This window comes from Pteropus medius, unplaced genomic scaffold (assembly GCF_902729225.1).
Source record: "Pteropus medius unplaced genomic scaffold, Ma_sr-lr_union100, whole genome shotgun sequence".
Lineage (NCBI taxonomy): Eukaryota > Metazoa > Chordata > Mammalia > Chiroptera > Pteropodidae > Pteropus > Pteropus medius.
In genome coordinates, this window is record NW_024349505.1 from 5,867,054 (window position 1) to 5,884,508 (window position 17,455).

At 45.1% G+C, this 17,455-nt stretch overlaps 1 protein-coding gene across 3 annotated transcripts in view; it reads right to left on the reverse strand.

Annotated features, from left to right (window-relative positions):
• The window catches only part of AMOTL1 (angiomotin like 1), a 113,409-nt gene that overhangs the window by 6,240 nt on the left and 89,714 nt on the right, over window positions 1-17,455 (reverse strand). For all 3 annotated transcript variants that reach the window (XM_039882014.1, XM_039882016.1, XM_039882015.1), the window contains exons 8-12: window positions 14,256-14,405; window positions 8,793-8,983; window positions 4,608-4,733; window positions 3,741-3,967; window positions 667-930 (exon numbers count right to left, since the gene is read on the reverse strand). In XM_039882014.1, coding sequence (XP_039737948.1) covers window positions 667-930; window positions 3,741-3,967; window positions 4,608-4,733; window positions 8,793-8,983; window positions 14,256-14,405 — 958 coding nt within the window. The remainder of the gene's footprint in view (window positions 1-666; window positions 931-3,740; window positions 3,968-4,607; window positions 4,734-8,792; window positions 8,984-14,255; window positions 14,406-17,455) is intronic.

Consider the following 17,455-nt stretch of genomic DNA (forward strand, 5'->3'; position numbering starts at 1 on the left):
AAGAGCCCCTTTGGCGAAAATTGTTAACTTAGGCCCCCACCTCCTCAGAAGAACTCCTGAAGAGGGTCGTGCCCATGACTAAGGCTCACTCCCTGACAAAGTCAAGTGCACTCTTCCCCTGGATGCTTCTGGGCTCATTGAAAGCTCGCCCCTCCCACACTGACTGACCTCTACAATTGTTTTAAAGCGACTCATCAGTGTTGGTCTGAGTGCCATGCCAGAAGTTCCCCTCCTCTGCCCTCTCCTTTGGTCAGGAGGTGCTCCAGACCCCAAACCCTTGCCGAGCAGGCACCTTGAAGGCCCCATCTATGTACTTCATGCCTCTGATGCACCTGGTGCCAGCTCTGCAACATTCCTCGGAGTACCTATTTCCGCTCCTTCTGGGGACGGGCCTGGTAAAAAGCATACATTCACAGGCACGCTCCAGTTGTGTATTCCTTTAAATGGTAATGAATTAGGCGTATCTACACATGTTTTATTCCCATAAGAGCCCATGTGGCCTAAGTGCATTAGGGTAATCATAATCATTTAAAAAACCCAACATACCATAAAGTGAGAGCTGATTAGGGCTCCTGATCCCTCCCCTGCTCGACACCAGGCTTCCTCTCTCAGGCCAGAGAGCCCTACAGTTACCCCACAATGTAAAAGGAGGTGGGAACCTCTTACCCAGCTTCTCTGCAGTCCCCTTGGCGGCTGGGTGTTTCAGGACCGGGCTGTTAGAAGGGGTTGCGCTCAGCCTCCCGCGGTTGGGCAGGGAGGCCATGTTGGGCCAGAAGAGTTCAGTGCTCTTGTCTGTCTGGGTGCTGCTGTCCTTGCTGCCCGTCTTCGCGTGGGCGCTGCTGGTCCCTGTCGAGGACAATGCTGCGGCAGGTGGGGTGGGCAGCACGGGTGTGGAAGCGTGTTCATGGTGCTCCTTCCCCAGCAGCAGCCCTGAGGGCAGAAAAACAGCTTTCTCAATGCCATTCTTTAAAACAAAACAAAACCCCCTGGTCTTAAAGATCTTTCCCTTCTTGACTGAAGATCATTTAATTCGTTCATTGATTCATTCATTCACCAAATACTTTCCTAAGCACTTATTATGTGCCTGATAAAACGACAAGCACTGAAGAAATTAAAAAAAGACCTAGTCCCCTCCTTTAGTTTTTGAGGGGAGGAAGAGTTTTCAAGTAAATTGGTTACAATATAATATGATAAATAGTAGGATAAAATTATTCTCAGGGTGGTAAGAGGTGCCCAATAGCCAGTGTCAAGGGGTGGGGGCATTTCTGCTAGGCTTTCTAGAGTTGAAGCTTGCTTTACCTAACATGGCCTGGGAGGGCTGGCCCTGAGCATGGCTATGTGCTCATGAAAAACTAGATGCTTCCCAGGTCCCAGACATGGTCCCATGGGCCTACTGTGCTTCTGAATGGCCCACAATTCTACCCTGCATTGGTACTGGAGAGTCTCCTGCAGGCCCAGGCTCAAAAACAAGCACACTTCCAGGTCAGATGCCCATGAGTTGTGCATCTTCTCAAAACAGATCCCTGCAGTCAAGAACTCTGGCCTCAAGAAGCAGGAAACTAGCTGGATTCCTCCACTCCACCTCGAGGAGACAGGCTGTTGGAAGGGAGGGCGTGCTGGCTAGGGAAAGGGAGGCATGATGGACAGTGCTGCCCCTTTTCCTCAATATCTTCCTGCAGAGCTGGACAGGAGAGCAACTTTTTAAATTTTTAATAGTGAAATATGGCACAAGATCAGAAAAGTGCCAGCACCCCAGAAAACAAGCCTATAGAAAATGTGGTCAGCACAATCAACTATTTGTGTTCATGTATGTATACTCAACTAGTCAGCAATTCATAAAGTACCCTTACCAGGGCTGCAAGGTGCCCATTAATAACTCGACACAGAGCAATTCAGTTTGTCCACGGCAGTGCTTCTCAAATGTAATGTGCCTATCAGTTACTTAGTTAAAATGGAGATTCGATTAAGTGGGCAGGGCCTGAGATGCTGCTTCTCTAACAAGCTCCCAGAGGATGCCCATGCTGTTGGTCCATGGACCACTTTGAGTAGCCAGGGTCTTCGGCTAGATGCTTCACACACATCATCTCACTCTATATTTCACAACAGTCCTATGAGACGGGTTCTGTTGTTATCCTCTGTTTTACAGAAAAGCAAACGGAAGCTCAGAGAAATTAACATCTCATAGTTAAAAAGCGGCAGAAATGGGATGTGAACCCAGACGTGCCTAATTTTAAGTCCAATCTGTGTTCTTCCCATTCAATCAGCTGCCTGTCAAAACTCTGCAGCCTGACAAGGATGTTCTTGTGAAACTAAATCACTAGCCAATCATCTCACCTGGGAGCCCCTGAGCCACGAGGAATGTATACACTGTCACCTCTACTTCCTCAGAGCCCATCAGGCAAGAGACTAACTATGGAAACATTTTGGGAACCACGCAGTGGCCCGTGAATGTGTGTCTGCCTGGCCCCTCAGAGAGTCCCTCTCTGTTTCTGTGACATGTGGATGACAATTATAATGACAACGTGCAGAACACAGCATTTCTTCCTGCAGACCAGGTCCTCAGGCTCGCAGGCCTGGCGTAGATGTGCCAAACGCTAGAGGATACCGGCATAGACCCCAGAGAAAAGCCTGCCTGGCTGGATGTCATGGATGAGCCTGAGCACATTTCAGACTTCTTTAATCAGGCCTGAGTGTTGCCTCCCAGGCTCTCTAACTGGGGTGGTGAGTTAAGTGTCCTTGGGAGGGTCTTTGATGATCCCAGCTGCTGTCCACACACGTCCCCTTTGAAGTCCATTTCCTTGGAGGGCAGGGGCTGCTGAAGCAACCCGTGGAGGAACTTCAAACAGGGATTCTGGCTGGGCCCCTTTGATCCCCTCCACTCAGGTTCATGCTGGAAGCTCTCATCCCATTAGGCACAAAGCGGCCAGGCTCCTCTGGGGTTCTGTGCTGACAAAAACTGGCTCTCGGCTCCACAGATAAACAAAACACACGCTGACCGGGGAAGTGCATCAAAGGAGGGCCAGACTCCTGGAGCTGCCAGAGTGCAGGGAAAGAGAGTGGAGGACGTGTGTCTGGGAGTGCTGCCTACTCCCTCTCCAGACTCGGCTAGCCCCATCAACCGGCTGGCCCTCGCCCCAGGAAGCCCATTCGTGGCGAAGACCACATCCGTGGAATCCTCCTCAAAATTCTGCCTGTGCAAAAATAATACGAGAACCACCACCACCAACCTCTCATGCTCAAGCGTACTTCTTCCAAAGTGCTTTCTCCCCGTTATCTCATTTTGCCCTCACCGTGGCCCCATGTGATAACAGGGCAGACACTACCCTGCTTTTCTAGGCACAGAAGCAGAGGTGGAGCAGTCTTATAACTGGTCTGGGACAGAGCCGAGTTCTGAGGCCTGACTGGGCTTTTCGCATCAGAACATTTTATGTTGTAGAGGGTCATTCGACTTCTAACAATAAATGATAATTCTGTGGTTCAGTCCATGGCTAATAGCTACTCTGGTGGTCTAGCCTTTGCTCCCACACATCTCATTTAACTTCCACAACCAAAGTATGATTGATTACCCTTCCCGTTTCACAGAGACTTGGAGATATTCAGTGACATTTCTGTGTCCCATGAGTGGCAGAGCCAGATACCTCAAAAGCGTCAGGACCCTTTCCACCAGATGACATTGCCTCTTAACGTCTGTGTAGCTCTCGCCTTCCCGACTCTGACCTTGAAGGAGGCGCGGGGCTCACCTATGCTCCCCTTCCAGGTCCTCTCTTCCTTCTTCTCCTCGGCTAACTGGCTGCTGGTGAGAGAGGTCTGGCGGGAGTGTGTGCCGGTGGCCGCGGCAATGGACGGGACGGAGCGGGCGGGCCGCAGGCTCGAGGAGTCTGTCTTCCCGGCATCTTTACGGGACCGCTGCTGGAGGACCTTGATCATGGCATCCTTCTCTATGATTTTGGCGTGGAGGTTCTTAATGCTGCGTAACAAACGAAATAAAACAATCATAACCAGGAGCCATCTGGCTAGCAAACTTGAAACGTTTCTCTCAGGCTGCCCCAGGCACTTGATTTATAATTCAGGATGAAGAGTTAAGTGTAGTTAAGTCTTCAACGTTTCCAATCTGCCAATTGTGTAAGATGGATCTTTTGTAGTAAATCAAAAGGGTGGACCTTCTCTGGCCTCTGAGGACTTCCTGGGAACCTGAGGACATACAGTTGTGGCCTCCCAGCAGGGACCCCTGGATCATGGCGTGCTCAGCTCAGAGGGTCTAGGATCTCCGGCTGGCTGTGGGGGCCGGAGAGCAGCGGGAAGCACAGCAACTCTGAAGCCTCACACAGGGCGAGCTTTCCACTAAAATCAATTTCCCCATTTTGTGTGAAAAAAAAATTAAAAGATGCTTTTCTGGGAGAGGATAATTTTTCTCCCTGATAGCCAAAAATGAGAATCTCGAAACACTTGAGTTCTTTCCACAACTTGGACAATAACTTGCTGAGCCTATCGGCTGTTCAGAACAGAAAGGGTCTGGAGTGTGAGCACGAACGTTGGTCACTGGGGCCTTGAGGTGAGTGAATAGAGTGGAGCCTGGCCTCACAGCCACGCACACGGCTGTCCCTTACGTGTACTCCATGTCCTGACACCTCCTGGTGGCCTGCACCACCTCCTCCTCCTCCTGCCAGATGTGGGCCTCCAGCGAGCTCTCGCCGTAGCTGCCATTCCTCGAGTGGTTGATGATCGTGGTGTCCCTGGCAACAGAGGACACACAAGAGAATGATGCAAATGCTCATGGGAGGCATCCGAGGGCACCGCACTAAAAATACCTCCCCATATACTCCTTCGGCCACTTTTCCTCTAAGTTTTGGCCCATTCTCTCTCTTGACTTGATAGAATTAAGACCATCTAAAGGAAACCAAATACAATCCAAAATAACAATTCCCTGCCCCTTCTACTCACGACATTGTATATCAAGCTCTGTGGCATGCTATGAACATGGATACAGTATACCTACTGACGTAAGGATACTATTATCACATGTTAGCGTCTCTATGTCTCTGTACTTGGACTGATACCTACTTATCCTTTCTGCTTTTTTCATTCAGAGCTAAGGTTTTGTTTCTATTTCTTACCTGCATAGTAGCTATTTCAGTATTTTACAGTAAAATGGAGACTTAGTAAATACTTGACATCAGCTCTCTTGAACAGAGAGGCTCAAGCTGAAATATCCTTCACTTCTTGTTTCAGGGGTCCCTGCAGAGGATTTAGGCCCACTCAGTGTGACAGCCAAACTGGGTAGCAGGACAGAGAGATGAAGACACACACCATGTCCTTGCAGTCCAGTCCAGGGGGCAGAGTGAGGGAAAGACAGACAGAGGGAGCTGGAAGCATGTCTGACTGAAAACAACTGGTCAAAGAAAACTATTTCTGCCACCGGCTTTCGCCATTCAATCAGTCCTAATTAATGATGATTGGTACAAATAAGATAACTGCGCCATCCAAGTGACTTAAGTATATCTTAAACTGAAAAGCGCAATGTCTCTGATCGGTGGGCACTAAATTAATAGGAAATAATCTGGCCAAATAGTCTGCATCTCTTTAGCTTCATATTCCAATGCTATAATCATATTTAAAATCTTACAGCTCTTTTCTAGAACACTAGAAAAAATGAGCCTCTTCTTTCATCTCTTTTAACAACAGCTACCAATGAACGAGCATTTCCTTCCTGCTGGGGACTGGGTAAAGCACGTTATACACAGTATCTCATTTAGTTCTCACAGAAACTTGTGCAGTAGGTATTATTATTGTCATTTTGCAGATGAACAAATGGGTTAGGTGACTCTGCAAGAACACCCAGTTAGTTAAGGTGGAAACAGATTCAAATCCGGATATCTATGACTCCAACGTCCATGTCCCTAACCACCACTCTACACTTCCGAAGTTTCCTGTGTTTTTATGAAGGCCTTGGCAAAGATGCACATAGATAAAATAAACCAACAAAGTAGTCACACGAGAGAATGCGGCCTACGTGCAGATTATGGCTGAAAATAAATAATACAGCCAAATAATGTAAAAAACAAGCAAAATGCTTTAAACATGATGACAAAACTATAAATTCACCCTATGGTGTACAAAAATCATTAATTCAGGAATTAGTGGCTGGAGAAACATTTTCAACAGATTTACTTTTGGAGAATTCACTCAGAGCCATAAACAAATTTAAAAGTCCACGTTTACACTGCCAAGTAAAGACAGCAGGCACAATTAGATAAAAACAACTTAGGAGGTAAACACACAAGACTCTAAAAAAAATATTACATTGCTTTGAAACGTGCAGAAAGTTTCAAAACCATAAAAAAAGGCCCAACCTCTTAAAATTCTGATCAATGGTGCCAAAGTGAACCGAGATGGCAAAATCAGTTGGTATAAAAAAATAATTTTCTATTTGAAAATCATTGCTTATAAATGTGAAGTGCACAGCAGTGGCTGAAAAGACACAAAACTAATGGGCAGAAATAATCACTTTTACCAATTCATATAAAGTCATTTAGCATCTAGACAAGAGCTCAGAATTTTGACCTTTCTCAAAAAATTCTTCATTTTCCTTTTCTCTCTTTCTGTCAACAGAAAAACAATCCTGAAATTACAGAGGTTTTCTTTGAAAAGAACATTAAAATTGGAGCTAAAAATCTGATTTTTCTCAAGACTATGGGAAAGAGTGATCAGTAAGGGGGAGGGTAGTTTCCCACAGAATTATTAGATGCTTAATAAATACACGAGGACGTAAAGAAGGGTGAGGGGCGGGGAAGAGTAGTGGAAAGGGCCTCGTTCCTTCCATCCAACCATCCGTCCGTCCATCCAGGACTCCAAACAGGGCAGAGAACAACGGCGCTGGGGAAATCTCACGGGACTATTTTGAGGGCAACAGACATTTCCCCTTGCATGAAGGATGACGCATGAGGCTGGGCTGTCTGGTTCTACTTAGGTCCCCACCGTCCCACTCCTGTACCCACCACAGGGTCTTATGCTTCAGACCTGTTTATTCTCCCTACTTCTGATTTTACATTCCAGATCCATTTGCTCTCTCAGGGCCCTGGATCCCAAACATGCATCCAATCTGATAAATCAATAAGAGCTGAGACAATGACACACAAAGGTCCCCATGTCATGCTTCCAAAGTAATGTGTTCACACTGCCTCTGGGACTTTAGTGTCCTCAGCTAGTGGAATAGGGTCTGGCTCCCTCCTTGTAACAGGCCAAAAGTTACATTTTCCATTTCAGAAAACAGGTAATATTTGAATGAAGTAAGTGACACTCAGAAAGGCTTTCGCAGACTCACACGCCTGTAGTTGGCGATAGCGGGAGAAGCCTTAAATATTGGCACCCTGCCTCCCTATGCAGTGTTCTCTCCATTAAAAATCACGAGAAAGACAATTCCCAGGGCATCACTGACAGCTATGCATTAGACCAAATCTGGCAAAGAAGGCCAAATCCCTCTGTAATTTTATGATAGTTTGTTCTCTTCCTTACAAAAAAAAAAAAAAAAAAAAAAGCTGAAAATAAAAATATTTCAATTATGTAAGAAATGTTTCTAAGAGCTTCACTGCTCTCACCCATAGAGCGCAAGGACTGAACTGGAGGCTGCGACTTCCTCCAGCCCTCACGTCATGACGCTGGCGCTTCACCACACAGTGCACGTCTCAAATGTCTATTCCCACTCCCGAGGGCTCGCTCACATGGACTACTGTGGGTGGCACTAAAAAATCATCTCTGCAGGTCTCTCTAGGTGTGAGTGTGCTGCGGCACCCAGTGGAGGCATCTTCCTGCATGGGTGGCACTGCTCTCTCTCCAAGTTTCTGGAAGGAACATGTGGGCATACTGCTAGCAGTTCTGCGCTTGACTAATGAACATGAGAGCCCATCAACGACTTATAAACTATGCTCCTGCCACCCCCCACCAACAGGTCCTCTCTTCCTCTTTCAAGGAAACATGAGATTGATAAGATAGGGGTGCATCTTCAGTGTTTATTTATCTCACTTGGTTCAGGTCTTACTATCTCAAATGGTACGACAATAGTCCTTACTACGTCCAGTTTTATAGATGCTCCTTTGAAATTTGAGGATCTCCAAATACACTGACCCTAAATTTTAGTGAATTCCAAAACAACTCTGAATTAAATGCCCAATATAACTTATGGGCAAAAAGCAAAATCGGTGGGGGGTGGAGTGGGGGGAGGCAGCGAGAGACCTGACTGGTAGAATGCACCACCACGCAATTCAGTGCAGCAGTCATGTGTGCAGGCGAGCTCTGGCAGTCAAGGGGAACCACCTACTTTCTCAGACAAGAGCATAGCTTCACAGAATTATTTTGGAAATGACTGAGCATTTTGAGTTAATTTTTAAAGGAAGAATAGACTGTGTGCCTACAAAAGAGAAAGAAAGCAACAGAGGTAATAACTGACAACAGCAGAAAACAATTTTAAGCCAAGCAAAATCAGGCTTTAAGTCAGACAAATCTCACTTGGACATGTGGTCCCATCACTTGCTACCGGTGTGATTTGGAATAAACCACTGCACCTTACTAAGCCTCATTTCTTCAGCTGCAAAATGAGGATAATAATAGTTCTGCCTCTCAGGGCTGTTATGAAGATTAAATCTCCTTGTCTGGCCCATGACACATACCCACTGTTGAAAAGGAGCATAAAATAAACTTTCACAAGGTCATTCTTGAAGACCACACATATTCCTCTGTGCAGATGTACTTTACATTACTGGACGGATCCCCACCGTTGGACTCTCTGCTGGTCTCACCTCTCGGCTGCGGCAGTGGCTGCGGCATTCATGGCAAAGTGTCGGATGGTGCTTTCCTCCAGATACTTCTGCTCCCACTTGGTCATGTCGGCCTCCAGGGCTAGGATGCGCTCCTCTTTCTCCCGTACAAGTTCCATGAGGGCTGGGGCACTGTATTCTGGCATGCTGGCTGGTGAGCCGTTTCCATGTTTCTGGAGAAGCAGAAGGAATAACAGCTTGACGCTGAAACGGGGCTATGAAGTAAACCACATAAACCATGTCTGCATTGTTCCCCACATGGAGAACACCTGGTTCACCAAGATCCTCAGCACATCCACGCACATTATCATGACGTGCTTGCTCCCTGCGCAGGATGGGTGACCAAACTCAGTGCATCCTAACGCCATGCTACCAAATTCCTCTGTCTCGCTTAATTCTCATGGAACTCCATGAAACAGACATTATCATCCCAATTTTGCAGATGAGAAAACTAAGCTTCTGAGAGGTTAAATGAACTGTTCAATGTCTCTAAGCTCATCAGTAGTAGGGTAAGGATTCCAACATGAATCTGTCTGGTCATACAGCTCTGCATGATAAGAAGTGGCTTGTCCAATGTCCTGCAGTTAATTTAAAGCAAAAGCAACAACAGGAACTAAGTCTTAGGCACTTCCTCCAGCCTCCAAGGAAGTGATTCCAGTTGTTTGTTTCACTTGAGTCTGGGAGGTATCATGTAAAGGCCAAGGAAGTGGGAGCGAGATGCCCTAACAGGGATGCTCTCCCGGCCGCTATTCTCTCATCTGGGAAACAGAGAAATTAATACCTGCCCTGCTTAGAAGCCTGAGAATCAAATAAGATAATATGTAGGAAAGCATTTGAAGGGCTAAACAAGGTAAAGTGCTACCAGAAATCGTCTAATGCAAGTCAAGCTCATTTCTCAGCCCTGTCTTTTCATCTGTGTCTGTAAGATAGGAAAAATCGGTTATGTTAACTGAGCTGCTTAGAAACTGAGGATATGCACATGAAAAAAAATTTTTTTTTTTTCCTTTGAACTCAGGTATACTATATCCTCTAAACAGCATGATTAGAGGATGATAGGGTTTTGAGGAGGTTCTGGCTTCAGGGGAGAATGATTTCATCCCAGCTATTCTACATCCAGGGACACTCATTCTCCTCATGTTTTCCCAATGATCACAAATTTTAAATGCAGAGCTGGCTGCAAGGTAGGAGGTACCTGAATGCTTTACCTTGAACCACAAAAATTACCTAGAGCAACAGCTGGGCATCTCAGCTGCCCTGATGGAATCAAATCCTATCCCCCCAAAATCAAATGGGCCCATGGGCTTTTGTAAACCATATGTCTCTATTCAACTGTTTAAAGCTACAAATTCAAATTATTCTAGGTGTTGCCAGTCACCAACATTTAAACAAGAATACAGCGGAAGGCATGAACTTGTCCTCATCAACCTATACAGGAAGTCACTGACCACCCCTGCCCTCTCTGCCCAGGCACCCGGCCTCAGGCAGGAGGACAAATAAACCAGTCCATCGAGATGAGAAGCTCCCCTGTTCTCAGAAACTTTCCGAGAAAAAGATTCCACAGCCTCACTAAACTGTGATCTATGCTGGTTAGTTTCTACCTAAATCCTTATTTTGCCATCTCGACAGGCTAATTTTTGCAGAATCTTCTTGACCTCACATGAGATCATGACAACTTTTCATAGAGCGCCTAATTCACGTCATTAAGTTATTAAATAAATGCATGACTTTCAACATTCAAACATACATGGTCTAACAGATAAGTATGCTGGTTAGAAAAACAGACTGAGGGTCAGGCAGGCCTGCTTCTGCTGTCCATACAAGCTGGCCAACGAATATTTACTGAGCACATACCATGTGCTGGGGAGAAACCATGGGGAACAATACAGATAAAATCCTCGCCCTAAATGTGTTTACCCAAGAGGGATGTCCTAATTAGCTAATGACCTTGGGCTGACCGCCCTGTGTCTGTCTCATTTTCCTCTTCAAGAAGATCCCTCCTTCTTTCTTCTACCCCACAGGAGAACTATGGAGGTAAGATGTGAAAAATATTTTGAGCACTTTGCAGGAAAGATAAAATTGTGAGTTCTTAAAAATGTTAATTTCCTTCTCTCTTACTTTTATTTCTCTTTCGCATCTCCCAGCTTCTAATGAGACTTAAGTCCTTCAGCTCCCAAGGTGGAGGAAGATTATTTATACTGACAAGAACATGTTCACTGGAAGGTGTTGTTCTTTCTTGCTAGTCCTTGTGTCCTGAACTATCTCCAACCACCTCCTTCTCAATCGGCCACATTTCTGTCACTTTTTCAGTGGAATAGAAAAGTTGGAGTAAGGGAGGAATTTGCGGGAGGGTCCCAAGGATGCCTTAAGCCTTTAAATGACTCTGAAGGTAATGATGATAATAAGAACAGCAATGATAGTTATTCTTCCTTAACCAATTGCTAAGTGCCAGGCACTATGTACTAAGAACTTTGTGCAGATTTTCTTATCTGTAGTTACAAGTACAAGGTAAGTATAATTTATCAACCCCAATTTAGAGACAAGGAAGTTGAGGCTCAGAAAGCTGGCTTACCCAAGTTCACTTTTCTAGTAGGAAGAGCAAGCAGGATTCGACTCCAGTTCCATGCCACTCTGCTCACCTCCAGTCTACCCACTTTCTGGAAGGTTCCAGGGCACCTCGCGGGAATAACTGGGGGTCACTTGGGGGCTCTGTGCTGTTAAGGATGAGAGTGGAGAAGTTCGGCTGTGTCCTGGCACCAGTCTAAGGGCAGAACCCTTGTGTGGGGTGTTGATTTAGTAAGTACTCTAAGCTACTCTCTCAATGGTCCCTGTGGAATAACTCCCTGTGGGAAGTGGTTTTGTTGAGGAAGTGGGGGAGATGACCAGGAGCTTTGTTATAGTTTGACCTCAGCATACTTTCTAAAGGGATAAGATAAATGCCTTGGTGACACAGGGATGAGGAACAGGGTGAGGTCTGGGCTGGCCACGTCCGGGGCAGGTAAGAGCACGAGCTGCTGAAGAGTGAATGAGGAGGAAGCCGATCAGAGAGACCCCCGGACACCTTTCCCAGAAAGGCTGAGTTTCTCAGGTGACCCCATGCTCTAAAGTGGACTAGAGTGGACTCGTCGGGCCTGCTGAGGACCAGCAGGGCTGTGCTCGCCACACTAGTCCACAAGCTCCAGGCAGGAGTTTGGCCACACTTTACAGTAACTACCACATACAACTAGTTAGAATCTCAAGGTTTTTAGGTGGATTTGTTTGTAATAAAATTTTCACCTTTTCTGGTTATAGAATAATGTATGCTCACTGGTAAAATGATAGAATAAAGAGGTATTAAAGGAAAGATTTAAAAAATAATATTCATTTTTAATGAGTAGGCAGAAGCAACAAGGAAATTTCTAAGTGTCTTTCATATCATAGGAGACAGATGAACACACTCATTAAAAAAAACATAACTATAATATTACTTCTAAAGAGATGCCGAATTAAACAAAATTCTGTTTAAAGATTGTCTCCCTTCTCTTTGGTTTCATGCTAGTCATAAAAAGCTGGGGGTCTGTTATTAGCCCCTCAAATCAAATCCAAAATGTAAGCTGGGTAATTTCCTTGGAGAGCCTCAATTCTGAAGCTCCTGTCTCTCCAGGTACGCTGGCATCTGCCGGCAGCCTTTATGCACAGCAGGAACGTCCGTCCTTATTGGTCTGAGGAAATAATGGGCGTGTGTGTGCCTGGGTCTGAGTGTGCATGCTGTGAATGGTCTTCTGTGGCAGTAGTGATGGTTTTCAAATTAATTATAACTTCACATTCCTTCCTGATAAACAACGAGGATAACGGAGTGGAGTCTGCTTTCATAGCTCCCCAAATAGAAGGTCCAAGGTTAAGTAATCTAACTATAAGGTGTGGGTGACACACTGACTGGAAATAAACATTCTTTTTTGCCCTAAGTATTGAGGTGTGCCCATTTTGTCAGCCAAAGGTTTGTAAGTATCCACTGGGGTGCCAGCATGGTACCAGGCACCAGAGAAGCCTGCCCTCCCATTGGGGAGGTTAAGATCACAAAAACTGCACAACGGAGAACAGCTGAGGGGTGGACCACAAGTACCAGGGAATGTACAAATGTCCAGAGACAGACTCACCCTTCCTTACGAGCCACTGACTCAGCCAAGATGGAGGGAGGCCGGGTAGGTTTCTTAATTTTCTGGGCAATCTCACTAACACCTCCTTCTCCAGCCAAGTACACATACCAGAGGGAACTGTGTGAGCCTGCCATGAGAAAGGGCTGGGCTGGCCTGAGTGTATGCTTTCAAGTGTTTTCAAGTGTTTCAACCACAGCCACTATGCCCTATCCAGTAGATAATTTCATGGAGTCCTGTCTTGCGTTCTCCTGGTTCCCAACTTAGGGCACACCCTTCATCAGCTGCATAGAGGGCTTTGCCCACCATGCTGGCTGATGACACAGGAGCCCAGGTGCTTTCTGGAGCCAGAAGCCTTTGACCTGCCTGCATGGAGCCCAGTCTAGCTGCAGAGCTGTCCTGCAGGACTTGTTCCCTTGCCAAGATGCATGTGGACCCTGGGCTGGGGCGTTTTACCCTGAGCTTATTCGTAGCCGAGTTACACTAATAGCTGTTACCAGGAGAAAGAAGTAGAAGCAGAAGTAGGAGCTTATGACCAATATTATATTCCACAGGTAATCCTGAAATCCTTCCTCTCCTTTACCCTTGAAAACTCACTGATGATCACATCCTACTAATTTCATCTCCTTACTAGCTCCCCTGTGAATTCCCACTGTCACTACATCCTAGATGCTACCAACAGCCTTCAGGCGGGCCTTCCTGACGACTTTCTCACCTGCCCCTCCAGACCCTTCTGACACCACCAGAGGGCTCTTTCCCATTCCTTTGTACCGTAGTCCTCTCCAGTTTAAAACCTCCCAGTCGTTAGCTCTGTCAACTACAGGAAAAAGTCCAGTCACTCAATGTGACTAAATGCCTTCCACAAACTGGCCTTTGCCTCCTCATCAGAGCCTCACTGGGCATTCTCCGCCCGCTCGCTGTGCCTAGCTGTCCTGAACCTGCCATGCCGTGTCACACCTTCTGCCTTTACACATACTCTTTCTCTACCTCTGATGTTGTTACCCTAGAAACTCCAACAAATTCATCTTTCAAAGTCCAACTCAATGCCCTCCTCTGTGAAGCCATCTAAAGCCACATTCCTGGATGCACGGCCCCTGGGGTCACCACTTTCCGTAAGGATTTTTGTCACTCCCAGGAGCAGACCGCCCGGTTCCTTCACTGGCTGCTGTGTTGGTTTGTTAGGACAGGAGCTCTCATTTCCCTCTGCATCCTCAGTGCAGAGTGCAGAGCCTGGCCCATAGCAGGTGCTCTGCTCCAGAATGTTAGCTGAAAGAATATGCAGGATTCTGCTGTCGGCCCCACCCCGTTCCCTCACCTGCTGGGTTCTCAGCGCATCCAGTTCTCGCTCCAGCCAGGTCCGCAGTCTCCGCTCCATCTGCTCTCGCTTCTCACATGCAGACTGTAGCTGGGTCAGGGCCTGCTGCAGCTTCTCAACTTTCTCGACATAGGCTTGCTTCTCTCGTAACTGAGCAGAAGAGACGAAAAAGGAGTACAGAATTTAGACCAATGATTCTCAAAGCTGGGGTGGAGATGGGGGGTCAGATTACTTGAAGATCCTACTTAAACTACTAGTGCATGTACCCTCCCTACCCCTACCACTCAGGCGTGCTGGAAAAGAAAACGTTTAGACACCAGCCACCAGGTATACCCAAAGCGCTGGGATGCCTGGAATTGAAGACCCTACTCAGGTACCTGATTTCAGTTACGTACAGCTGAGCACAGTTCTTGCTTATTGCTTAGTAATTATAGCATCTGCTGGCACTGGAAATGACATTAAGAGTTTTTAATGTTATGAGGAAGTCCTTATTCTATAATAATAGCTGAAAAATCCAGAATAAAAAATTATATACATTATTATAACTATGTCTGTCTATCCATCTATCTAGGCAAACAGACTGAAAAATACTTAAAAGCACTATGTTTATCTGTATGGCAGTATAGTAATTTCCCATCTTTATTCTCTTTTGTATTTTTCAAAATTTCCATAACTACAAATTACTACTGTAATAGAGAATTATATATGCATGTATATATGTGTCCCCATGTGTATGTGTGAGTAAATATAAAAATTTATTATAGATATTTGTGGAGTAACTTTCTGCTAAGGATTTTAGAGCTTTTATAGATGAGTAGTTGACAGCCCTGAAGAGACAGGAAGGGTTTAATGAACACTCGAACAACACAATAACTGAGGAGATGGAAATTAATGTAAAAAGGATTTATGTAAATGTCACATCAGGTATGGACTGAGAATCCTGATTAACAACTTCTAATTCTTACCCTCAGACTTTTTTTTTTTCCATTTAGGAGTTTGGCTTACGTTCACGAATCCCGGGCACATTTCTAACTTTCTGAGAATTGACTAGTCCCAAAAATTAGGCTGAGGCATTTACTTATCTGGTCCTGAGTGAGAAGACATCAGATGCTATTTCCTGTCATTTTGCACCTGGGTGTGCAGATTCTCTGCAGGTGACTCAGATCCTGAGTTCAACCCATGATTGCATTGGCATGTTGGAACATACTAGTGATTTAAGAGCTTGCAGTGAAGAGTGGTTTCTGACTTAGCAGGCACACTGCCATGAGCTATGCCTAGATCCAGCCAAAGCCAATGGAAAAAAATGGAGGTGCTGCTGATCCTTCAGAGGGGTGAGGGTTGGGAAACAGCAACTTTATAGCCTTTTTTACACCTGCTCTTGAGATCGGTTTTCATCTGGTCCTTTTATTTATTGTGCTTGTGACTACTTGATTCTATTTAATAGATACTTGAGGACTATTAACTGCGTGTTCCTATGCTAAAAGCCTCATCTGATCAAATATTTTGTAAGTATCATTCACATACCACTTACACGTCTTAGACTGTATACAATTTTTTTAAGTGTGTAGCCACCAGAATATAAAAGCCATGAGATTTGTCTGTTTTGGTTCCTGTTGGGCTAAGTGCACAGTTGTCCCCAATGCCTAGAACAGTATCTGGCATCTAGTAAGTACTCAATAAATATTTGTTAAATGAATGAATGAATATTATCCCTAGTCAACTGCAAGATTCTTGAAGGCATGGATCTCTCTCACCCACCTTTGTATCAGCCTTAAGTGAGGCGAGGAGTATATTATGATTATTAAGTGAGGATGATTAATAATAATAATATCAGCCAACATTTTTGAAGCATCATCATACCAAGCTTTGTGCTTTATATGCAGTATCTCATTTAATTCTCCCAATAATAGTAAAAGGTAAACTCCTTTATTATCTCCATTTAAGAGAAGAGAAACTGAGGACTACAGAGGTTAAGTGACTGCTCAAGGTCACACAGCTGTTACGTCCATCCTGGGTCAGGATTCTAACTCACAGCAGTCTGGCTCTAGAGTCCAAGTTCTTAACCATCATGGGAAATTATGGTAAGCACACTATATGAGCCATCTGGACTGAATAAGACCCTTTAAAAGAAACTTTAATGAGAACAAGGAGTGATACTGGAAGCCAGGCATATGAGACACTTTGGAGAGGCCATACCGAATAAAACAATGATCTTATATAAATGTTAATGACAAGAAAAGATCCATAATGGTGATCATAAAGAACCCATCTTCAAGGAATTCACAACTTTCATAGAAATATTAAAACAAAAAGATCTAAAAAAATCACAATTTTATTTTGTTCCACATACAGAGATGGAGCCACGATAAGTGATTTCAATTATAAGGATAAGGGGTTATGATAAGGAGTTAGGATAAGGATAAGGCGTTTAGCTGCTTTAACCTTAAAATTGAAGTGTGCTGGGACATGGAGTTACCTGGCATCCGGAGATATTTACTGAAGAAATAGCTTTTTATTTTCAACAACAGCCACAGTTGGATTAATAATATTGTTTCCTGCATGTCAGGCACCAAGCTAAGTACGCTGTGTAGACTATCTGGGTTACGTGTCTTCCAGACTTTGGGTTTCTACTTCCCACAATGGCTAGACCTTTCCTCTTTTTCTGACGCTGTCTACTACCTGAATCCCCTAGCTTAGACCTCAGAAGTGGTCATCTTACTTAGAGTCAGGCTTAAAGAAAAAGTCTACTTCGTAAAAAAATTTAAAGGGTTGATTTCAGCAGGAATCACTAAATCCGGAACGCTCGAGTGGGATCAAAATTTCCTGGTTTGGAGGGGTCATTACAAGCCTGAGCCAACTTCTAGAAACTGGAGACAGGTTTGCTGAATGCCACCCTACCGCATTTGGACCCAAAGACTTTTGCTTTTTTTAATGCAATCAAGAACTCGAAGACAGAGCAACTGAACTATTTTTTTTTTTTTTAATTGTTAGTCTCTTCTCTCTATAGGCACCAGTGGTTTCCAGTTCTTCCTAGACACTCGCCAACCAATGAATGGGCTGTGGGCTGGATTTTAGGCTGAGAGAGCTCTTTGCTGACGATATTCATGTATGCCTTTCATACTCCGCTTGGCTCCGGGTTGGACTGACTCTGTTTTTATTAATTTTTATCTGGGAGGTCTCCTACATTTCTCCACCTGACT